Raw genomic sequence first — 10,715 nt, 5'->3', positions numbered from 1 at the left:
ACACACACACACACACACACACACACACACACACACACACACACTAAACCTAAACAAGAAATGATCTTTAGAGTAGGACAAACGCTACATGTAAAACGCAGCTATATAACTTGGAGCAACTCATTTAATTTCATCTCAGGCTTTGGTTCCTCATTTGTGAAATGGGATGTCCTGCCTACGTCACAGACCTACAGGGTGGCTGCAAAGATCAAATCAGACAATGTCACCCGGGACTCAGCTCAAGGGAGGTGCACAAAAATGTCAGGCTCTTTTGTTGTTACTGTTAGGTTTTTCCCTACTTAAACACACCTACCCAAACCGCTGAGCTCGTTGGCAATCTCGGGGGAGGCTTAAACAGACACAGACATGCACCTGCCCCAGGTGTGTGGGTGCTGTTCTTCACGCATCCCAAGAGCCAGGTTCGTGCTCTGAAACTGCCTCCCCTCCTTTTGGCCTGACATCAGCGTTGGCTTTGCTATTCCGGCTGCCCTCTTCCTTGTGACCCAGACAACAATGCGAGCCAGAGAGAGGGAAGTGGGAAAGAGGGGGAGCACCCTCCCACTCACACCTGTCTGCTTGGAGCCTTTTCATAGTGTCAGGTAGAGGAGACCAGGGTGACCAGCAGCTGCAGGAGGTTGAGTGGGAGCCTGTGGCTTTGCTCTTACTCTGATTTTTCCTGATGGGAAGAAATAGGCAAGTCTATGCTCTTTAGATTCTTCTCATGCGAGGACTGAAGGTAGAGCTGCTGACATGGCCTGATCCTGTCCCTGGCATGTGACTGAGAAGGTTAATTGTATCTCGTGTGTATTTCCCCCAGGGGAAGAGTGGGCAGATGACAGAGCATTGGTTAAACCAGGCTGAGCATGCTGATTGTGTGCATGTGTGAACTCCCCACACTTCAGCTACATCTCTCTGGGAACTGAGCTTTGACTCGGCATGTGCCTTCTCTTGGACAGTTCCTATGTGTCTGGAAGGGCTCCCGCATCCTGCAATAAGCTTTAGAGGGGGTGGATTAAGGGGAGACCCTATCCCAGGAGCTTATGCAGCTTCTCTCCAGGATGCCCCCTGACTGGCTCTTGACCCTCAGGTCCTTGGCACAGAGGTTACATTCGCCCTTGCCGGTATACCAAGAACCACAGGGTGTTCAGCAGGGTGTACCCCAGGAGGCTGGGCCACCATCCACTAGGGCCATGTGCCCGGGATTCCTGGAGAAAAGCCCAGTCCTGGCCATGTTGCCTGGAAGCTTGAACTCCTCTTGGGAGACACCGCCTCCTGCAGCGCCTTCCTAGAGGGCTGGACAGCAATAGCTTTGGGGCTGGCTGAGCAGGCCAAACTCCTAGGACTTGTTTGACTCAATGTCAATGTCATGGGCACATATGTGCTGACACATGCCCAGCTGAAAGGCCAGTTTGATGAACCAGCCCCTCCCCACCTTCCGGGGGAGGGGGAGGCTACTCCTGCATTGGAGACCAGCCAACTGGGGTGGGCCGAAGGCCAGGACCCTCAGCAGACGTCAGTGGAAACCACACAGCCAAAACCATTGCTGGGCAGTTCCAGCTTATAGCAACCCCGTAAGGTGGATTAGAACTACCCCACAAGGTTTCCAAGGCTGTAATCTTTATGGAAGCAGCCTGCCACATCTTCCTCCTGTAGTGGATTTGAACCACTGACCTTTTGATTAGCAACAGAGCACTTAACCACTGTGCCACTAGAGATCACAAGTCAATCAATGACCCAATTTATTGACCACTCTGTGTAGAAGCCCTCACCTAGACGCTCTGGGTAGGGTTAGTCAGTGATGAGGGTGAGTCATACCTCAACTTTCCCACCACTCTTTCTGGTTAAAAACCACACTTTTGTGTACTTTTTAAAGGAGCCTCAGTGGTATAATGTCTAATGTGTCAGGCTACTAACCATGACGCTGGTTTCGAATCTTACCAGGTGCTCCTCTGGAGAAAAATGGGCAGTCTCCTCCTGTAATGACTTATGGCTTTGGGATTATGAGTTAGAATCTATTTGATTGCAGTGAGAATGTTTTTGTATACGTTACTCCTCCTCTGAGCTTCAAGGCAGGCATCATTGCTACTGATTTTCACATTTACACATGAGAACTGATGATAAATAATAGAGCAGTTGTTGTGTGTGCCAGCAAGTCCATTTGGATTTATGTTGTTGTTAGGTGCTGTTGAGTCAACAGTGACTCATAGTAATCTAATAAACAGATCTTTGCCTTGTTCTGCACCCGCCTTGAGCCCATTGCTGCAGTCACTGTGTTAACCCTTCTCCTTGAGAGAGTCTCCCTCTCTCCCGCTGGCCCTCTATCTTTTCCTGCCTTTCAGACTCAAAGTAACTTGTAGGACAGAATACATGTGCCCTGTTGGGTTTTCTAGGCCGTAACCTCTGATGGTTAAGTCTGACTGGAAAATCAGTGGTTTGAACCCTCCCAGCTATTCTGCAGACAATAGATGTGGAAGTGGGCTTCTGAGAAGATTTGCAGTCTTGGTATTCCTTTGGAGTTGATTCAACAGCAAGAGGAATCTTTATGAGCAAAGATTGCCTGGTCTTTATACCCACAGTGCTGCTGGTAACTGTCCTTTTGATTAGCAGACAAGCAGGCATCTATTGGGCTCTTAAAAGATAACAGGCTGTACCATCTATGCGTTTCTGTACCATACTCTCTGGCGGCTGACCCATCCTGCCCCAGAGCTGCCCTTGGCTTTTTATCTATCCTTCACCCCAGCCGTGGGAGGGTGCCCTTATTATCCCATCTTTCAAATGAGGAAACTGAGGCACCGAGGTTGAATAATAAGTGATGTGGTCAGGCTTTGAATTCCACATGCACATTTTTACTGCTGTATCTAGAAGGGGGTTGCCCAAGGTCACTAGACGGTGAGCAAGGACTGGATTCTGAACCCGAGCCCTCGGCCTTTCAGACCTATCCAGTCATGTTACTGCTGTCCCTAGAAGCCTAGAATTCCAAGGAGCGGGAGGGAAGGGCTTGGCCTTACCTCAAGGGGTCTGGAAGGTGAACCTTAAAAGGAACCCACTCCTGCCCTTTCAGGCCACCTGTCTGCAGACACCTCTATAGGGAGGTCGTGTCTAGTCTGGGGTCCTAGCTAGGGGGTTCTGGACGGGCCTCATGTTCCCACCTGGTCCTTCTCAGTGTTTGAGAACAGCAGCAAGATTGTGATCGTCATGGAATACGCCAGCCGGGGAGACCTGTACGACTACATCAGCGAGCGCCAGCGACTCAGCGAGCGGGACGCGCGCCATTTTTTCCGCCAGATTGTCTCCGCTGTCTCCTACTGCCACCAAGTAAGTAGCCCACTGCCCATCCCTGCTCCTGGCAGTGGGCTCTGGGCTTCTCGGGCTGGTGTGGACTACAGAGTGAGTTGTCCAAGGTCACACAAGGGAGACAGGAGGAGAGGGAACACTAGATTTGGAATCCTCAGAAATGGGGGTGGGGGGAAGATGGTGGTTTTAGTTTTTTGCTTTTTATTTTCTTGTTTGGAAACTGTTAAGGGCCTATGCTTTCTTAAGACTATCATTTCCTAAGACCAGGAGCTCTGGTGGCTTAGTGATAAGGAATCACGCTGCCATCCCAACAGTATGTGGTTCAAAACCACCAGCTCCGTGGGACAAAGATGGGCAGCCTCTTCCCATGAGATATACTGCCTCTGGAAATCTGCTGGAGGGTCAGCCATGGGTGGGTTCTGACTCAGTGGTACTTAACAATGATGACGGCAGCATGTGCCACTAAGGATCCCTCTTGGTGTAACATATCGGTCACTAACTAAAAAGTCAGCTGTTCTAATCTACCATCGATCCATAAAAGAAAGATGGACAGATAGTCTTCTCCCATAAGCCTTGGAAGTCCGATTTGCTGTGAGTCTGTATGGCAGGGTACTGGTCAGAATGGACTGACTTGTTGGCCCTGGGTGGGCACCAGTAAAGGCGGCTTGATGGCACATAACAGCATCCCTAGTAACCTCCCTGGTCGCAAACTTGTTCCCTTTGTGTTTGCCTCATTTTCCACACCCATCCTCCCCCAAAGTGACATTACCCTGACTCTCCTCCCTCCTTCTTTTAGAACGGGGTTGTCCACCGGGATCTCAAGCTGGAGAACATCCTCTTAGATGCCAATGGAAATATCAAGGTGAGTTCAACTTCTTGTTTCCAGTAATTTTCCCCTCTGCCTCTGCTTTCAATACTACCTCACCAAGAGTCTAAACATCAGAAAGGCCTAGGAATAAAGCTCAGATTTATGCCCTGGTACTGACAGGAACCCAGAACGAGAAATGACTCACGCAGCGTCCCACAGCTCCCAGTGGTTGTAGCAGAGCCTTCTGGCTCTCTAACTAGCCAATGCTCTTGACCTTATCACCCAGCTTCAGAATTCCAGGACTGGGGTCACTTTGACCTGAGTTCTCACCTGCGCACACACGTCCACGCTCGCACGCATGCATACTTTGATCTGCTGCAATTAGCTGGCCCTTTGGCACCTGTCCCCTCAGACCTAGTACGGTGACACCAGCTTCCTCGTTCCTGCAGCTGCTGATTCCCAGGCCTAAGTAGGTAAATTTAGGACAAGAGACGTGTATGCTAATGGGACAAACCCAGACCTCAGGCAGGAAGGGGAGGATGGCAAAGGCTGGCCCAGGACTCAACAGAACTCTTCCCCAGAGCCTCTGAGGAGGGCTCTGCCTCCTGACCCTTCTCGGAATCTTCTGGAACTCGAGACAGAGGCTCTTCTCCAGTGAACCCTGACCTGTGCTTGAGGCACCCTGGCACTGAGTTCATTCCCAGCTCCCAGGCAATTCCCAAAACGGGTGGGGCTTTTTTCCTTTGATGTTGACCAGAGAACCCAGAGCCAATAAACCCAGATAACTGAGACCAGTATAGACTTTCCCATCTGCACCAATAATCTGCCTTGTTAGAGGCTGTTCGTTATTGACTGGCTTGTTATAACTACTTGATATGGGCCCATAAAACAATAAACGAAGGAGCCAGAATTGCATAAACAAGTGCTCTCCACCCTGGCCACACATGCCCTCTGAGGAGAGTGTGAAGAGGTCAGGTCAACAAGGCAGGAGAGGCTGTGTCTGGGGACCGAGAATGGCCCCGAAGTCTCTGTCCGGTGAGATGATTTCTTCTCCTGGGCTGTAGCACAGCCACCTTTGTTTTGCCCTCAGCAATGCTTCTCAGCTACACCAATCTGACTCCTGGCTCCCAACACCAAGGCCCAGGTGTGGGCAGTGGTGGGCTTTATGCTAGGAAAGGCAGCTCAGGCCTCGCATGGCCAGTCGGTCCTGGGGCTTGCTTGTGTCGGAGGACCATGGCTCTGACCTGACAAGTTGGCTCTGTCCCTCCATCCTGGAGACTTTCCTTTCAGCCGATAACTGTCCATTCCGCCTTATCCGTGGACCACCTCTGTGCTTACCTCCGTGCAAGGAGCTGTAAGAGCAGTGAGTCAGGAGGTGGTGAACATAGAAAGAGTATAGCGTGGCAGGCAAGCAGGACTACAGTGTCATTGGAAACAGTGCAGGAGAAGGAGGGCTGAGGGCCTGGGCCAGCAGGGTCAGGAGGATGTGAATAGGCAGGGAGAGCATTCCTGGGCTGGGCCTCAGTCTAACTCGCCACATCCTCTGTCTAAGAGCTCCCTATTGCCCCAGCCTTCTCAGGGATCCCCTGGTATCTGAACTATGGTGATGAACCCCAGTGTGGGATGGGGTGGTGAGCATCCTTCCTGTTTCCTGGGGGCCCAGCATTTCCCAGGATCTGGAGTGGGTGGGCTGAGAAGAGTAGAAAAAGCCAGACCTTGGTGTGAACCCTGCCTGCGTTTCTCCTAACTGCAGATCGCCGACTTTGGCCTCTCTAACCAATACCATCAAGACAAGTTCCTGCAGACGTTCTGTGGGAGCCCCCTCTACGCTTCACCTGAGATCGTCAACGGGAAGCCCTACACGGGCCCAGAGGTACGTGCCTGCCGGCCTACCTGTACCCTGACGTCCTCTGAGGTAGATGGCTAGTTGCCTGGTTAGTCCCCTCTTCAGAGCAAAAAGTGCACCCGATTTCTAGCCAGGGAGGGCAAAACTGAGCTAGAACTTCGGTCTTCCGACTCCGCTCTAGTTCTCCTCCTCCTTCACCGGCCTAGTCTCTGTGGCCTTTCTGGGCACCAAGTCTGGTCTCCTTGGGATGATCTGGAGGTAGAGAGTGGTCAGGCACAACCTCATCCCCTGAGGATGACCTGCTCTTGTGCTCTGTCTGTCCCCACCTTTCACAAAAAGACAATGAAGGAAAGCATCTCTCTGTGAGCTCCGAGCCCCTTCCATGACAGCCTTACCCCCTTTACCTCTCGGTGCCACCAGAACATTGTCCCCAGCATGACAGCCTCAGTTCTCCCTCCTGGTCTTTTGCTCCTGTGGTGTTGTGGTGAGACTGGCATCGTGTGGCACGTGAGCATCCATGCTGATCTTCTCTCTCTCCCTCAGGTGGACAGCTGGTCCCTGGGCGTCCTTCTGTACATCCTGGTACATGGCACCATGCCTTTCGATGGGAACGATCATAAAACGCTGGTGAAGCAGATTAGCAGCGGGGCCTACCGGGAGCCGCCTAAACCCTCTGGTGAGTCCCAAGGTGGAGGGGCTGATTCCTCGTGCAGAGACACAACCGGGGCTCACAGTCACTAAAGCAAAGAGGACCCCAGCCCGTGTGACCCCACTATAGGTTAGGACACCCCTTCACTGACCTCCAGCAGTCATCCCTCCAACTGCAAGGTCCAGGACCCCAGAAAAAGAAGCTCTCTCCTCTTTCCCTTATAGACAGCTTGAGTATCGTTGGGAAGTGCTTCCTAACAGCTAACTTAGATTCCTTTTGCTGCAATTGTCTCATTTCCTGTTGCTTTTGTCTTATCCTCAGAAATCTGTCTTTCATACACTGTCTTGCTCACCCGTTGCTGACCGCCAGCAGGTTTCCAAAGCTGTAAATCACAAGGAGGGGGCTGCCCATCTTTCCCCATTCGAGTCGCTGGTGGATTTGAACTGCCAGAGAGAGACACGATCTTTGGGTTAGCAGTGCAGCTCGCCAAGGAGCTGGCAGCCTATGCTCCCTATATGCTATAGAGAAGGTGGGGGGGGGGGAGTGTGAGAGCCCTGGTTTTCCTTTGAACACAATCCTGCTCTCAGAGGTCTAAATGTGGGCAGAGGAGGCAGGGACCACAGACACATACAAGCAAGGGCCTTGGAACAGAAAAGGAAATTGAGGAAACCCATGTAGAAAATTTAGGGAATGAGGAGACAGACTGGAATGCGATGGGTTCAGAAGCTGCCTTTGTTTATCCATTTGGTATGTGCCATTGGACTTGGAACCGACTCGTGGCTGACCCTCTGGCAGGTTTTCAGAGGCTGTAAATCACACAGGAGAGGAGATTGTCCCTATTTTTCCCTGGAGCAGCTGATGCCTTCCAAACTTCCGTCTTTGGGTTAGCTGCACAACTTTTTAGCCACTTGTCTACCAGAACTTCTCGAGTTTATCTAGTGCTGATGTAACAGAAATACCGCAAGTGAGTCCTTGTAACAAACAGAAACTATATCACGGAAGTGATTATGCTTCAGTGAGGTTGATAGGGCCTCATTAAGGTAATGAAGAAAACATTATTCCCCAAAGAGATACACCCACAGATAGGGGTCAGGAGTTATAAGACCCGTCTTCAGGAGACACAGTTCAATCCATAATTAAAGTGGGCATTCTTGCGCATCTCTCTGTCTCTCCCAGGTGGACAGCTGGTCCCTGGGGTTCTCTACGTCCTGGTACACGGCATTAGGCCCTTTGTGATGAGAAGGACCATGAAATGTTGGTGAAGCAGATTAGAGGGACATGAGATAGGAACAGGGGGTGCTCTTTCTTGGGGCTGCCAAACTGAGGTCCCTCCCTGCCTTCCAGACGCCTGCGGCCTGATCCGGTGGCTGTTAATGGTGAACCCCACCCGCCGGGCCACCCTGGAGGATGTAGCCAGTCACTGGTGGGTCAACTGGGGCTACGCCACCCGTGTGGGGGAACAGGAGACCCCACAGGAGGGTGGGCACTCCAGCAGCGACTCTGCCCGGGCTTCCATGGCCAGCTGGCTCCGCCGCTCTTCCCGGCCCCTCCTGGAGAACGGGGCCAAGGTGTGCAGCTTCTTCAAGCACCATGTGCCTGGTGGGGGTGGCGTCCCCCCAGGCCTGGAGCGCCAGCATTCCCTCAAGAAATCCCGAAAGGAGAACGACATGGCTCCGTCTCGCTCAGGGGGTGCAGCCGATGATCCCACTCCCCACCCGGGCAAAGGCGACCTCCAGCTGCCCAAGGGCATTCTCAAGAAGAAGAACGCGTCCCCAGAGGGGGCCAAGGAGGAGCGCGGCGCACCCCACCCAGTCTCTGTGAGCACCGGACAGGCCGCCCCACTGCTGCCCAGGAAGGGGATCCTCAAGAAGTCGGGGCAGCGGGAGTCCGGTTACTACTCCTCACCCGAGCCCAGTGAGTCCGGGGAGCTCTTAGACACAGACTCAGGGGACGTGTTTGTGAGTGCTGACCCCGCGGAGCAGAAGCCCCCCGACACCTCAGGCCTGCTGCTGCATCGCAAGGGAATCCTCAAACACAACGGCAAGTTCTCCCACACGGCCACCCAGCTCAAGGCCCCCGCGGCTTTCGGCTCCTTGGACGAACTGGCCCCCTCATGCCCTCCAGCCCGGCCCAGCCGCCCCTCTGGGGCTGTGAGTGAGGACAGCATCCTGTCCTCTGAGTCCTTTGACCAGTTGGACTTGCCCGAACGGCTCCCAGAGCCTCCCCTGAGAGGCTGTGTGTCTGTGGACAACCTTATGGGACTTGAGGGGCCCCCTTCAGAGGGCCGCCTGAGACACTGGCGGCAGGACTCCCTGGGGGACAGCTGCTTTTCCTTGACAGACTGCCAGGAGGTGACAGAGACCTACCGACAAGCAGGGGTCAGCTCTAAGCTTGGCTGAGGTGGAGGGGGACACATGGCCCCCCAGGGCAGATCTAAGATGCAACTGGCTGCACCTCAAAGGGAGAGTGTCTTCACTCTCTGAGAGGGTCAGCATCCCGGCCAGCAGGCTGAAAACGCTGAGAGGTTTGCCATAGAGCATTGGGGAGGAGTTCCTGGTGACATGTGCTGAGGGTTCAGTATCCTCAGCCCTGTCTTATCAAGAAGGACTTAGGGAAGAAGAGTAAGGAAGTAGAGGGGTCAGGGAGGCCCCTGGTGGAGCACAGATGGCCTGTTTTTCTTTAAGGGGTTACTATAGAGGTGAGTAAAGAGCACCCTCGGTGTCTGTCTCCTCTGTGAGTCACTGTGTGTTAGTGCCTTCCAGGGGGCAACTCCCTCCCCCCACCCTCATCACATCAGGGTTACAAGCCCTCAAATACACTGCCCCCATCTCCACCAGCCACTGGACTGCACTCTGATACCTATCCTCCACCTCCCATCCTGGGAATGGGCTCCAGGAGGAAGCCCTCTTGCTCCCAGGAGTAAGAGAACACAACCTCTGTTTTCTCAAAGGTTCTCCCCACATTAACATTCTCTCATCCTGGCCCAGGCCTCCTGGGGTCGCTGCTACAAATCCAAAAGACTTGAAAAGGCTTAGGCTGCTGTATGAACTTCATCTCAAGGGGCCTAGAAGACTCTTCTGGGCCTCACGTTGAACCTCAAAGACTCCCACTTCCCACCTCCCTCCCTCTGCCAAGCTGCTCCTGATACTGAGAATGGACACGGCTGTTTCTGGGGGCTTTCTGGACCCTAGAATGCTCTTATTTATTTTTATGTACTCAGCTCTGCAGGGTATTTTGTTTTGTTTTGTTTTGTTGTTTTGTTTTGTTTTAATGAAAGAATCTGTCCAATAATGTGAATGTTTTATTCTGGGGAAAATCCACTATGACATGGAAGGCTGTGTACAGAGAAATCAGTACTGCTGTGTACTAGTAATGGGGGGGGCGTCCTCTGGCCCCCTTTACACCATGCCCTGATTCTGTCCACTCGATTGTCCCTCTGCCCCTGCTGTGGTCTGCAAGAACCACTCCATTAAAACAGAATGGTGAATGGAAACAGCCTCTGGTGTTCTGTTGGCGGCTGGGGTCACAGGTCTTTGAGCCTACACTCCCCGTGGGCTGTCATGATGGAAAACTGAATGAATAAAAACAAAACCCTGAGCTCTCCCTTCTTCCTCCTTCAGCCATACTGGCTAGGACCTATCAAGGCAGTGGAAAGGGCTCTATCAAGTGGGCCAACTTACTCTTCTTTGACACTGAAGAAGCCCTCAGATTCAACCGCGTTGCTGTTGAACCAGGACCAACTCAGAGGTTGACCCCCCCCCCCCCCCGCATTGGGAGGAGGTTGCCCATCTTTCTCCCATGGAGCCACTGGTGGATTTGAACCACCAGAGATACACCACCTTTGGGCTAGCACTGCAGCTGCTGCAGGATCGGGCCACCGGAGCTCCTGAAGAATAGCTGGATTTGGCACATTATACGGCCCCACCCCCACCCCTCTCGCCTTCTCCACCCCCCTTCCTTGAAGACACCCCCACGGCCTTCAGTCTCTCTTTTCTAAAGAAATCTTTCCTCCATTGCCAGGCAGCTTCCCCACCCCACCTCCCACCGCCTGACTTGCAGAGAAAGTAAGAATGCTTGGAATGTCCTCACATGGTCCATCCCCTCAACCCCTGCAGAGC

General features: G+C 52.9%; 1 protein-coding gene across 1 annotated transcript in view; it reads left to right on the top strand.

The window, feature by feature from the left end:
• Positions 1-8,996, top strand: part of NUAK2 (NUAK family, SNF1-like kinase, 2) — a 20,046-nt gene extending 11,050 nt beyond the window's left edge. The window contains exons 3-7 of the mRNA XM_006887986.1: positions 3,164-3,315; positions 4,091-4,156; positions 5,856-5,975; positions 6,492-6,624; positions 7,942-8,996. Coding sequence (XP_006888048.1) covers positions 3,164-3,315; positions 4,091-4,156; positions 5,856-5,975; positions 6,492-6,624; positions 7,942-8,996 — 1,526 coding nt within the window. The remainder of the gene's footprint in view (positions 1-3,163; positions 3,316-4,090; positions 4,157-5,855; positions 5,976-6,491; positions 6,625-7,941) is intronic.
• Positions 8,997-10,715: the final 1,719 nt, after the last annotated feature.

The sequence above is a fragment of the Elephantulus edwardii genome, unplaced genomic scaffold (assembly GCF_000299155.1).
Source record: "Elephantulus edwardii isolate Elephantulus edwardi_28Jun2011 unplaced genomic scaffold, EleEdw1.0 scaffold00063, whole genome shotgun sequence".
Taxonomy (NCBI): Eukaryota; Metazoa; Chordata; class Mammalia; order Macroscelidea; family Macroscelididae; genus Elephantulus; species Elephantulus edwardii.
This window is presented reverse-complemented; position numbering and strand designations above follow the sequence as displayed.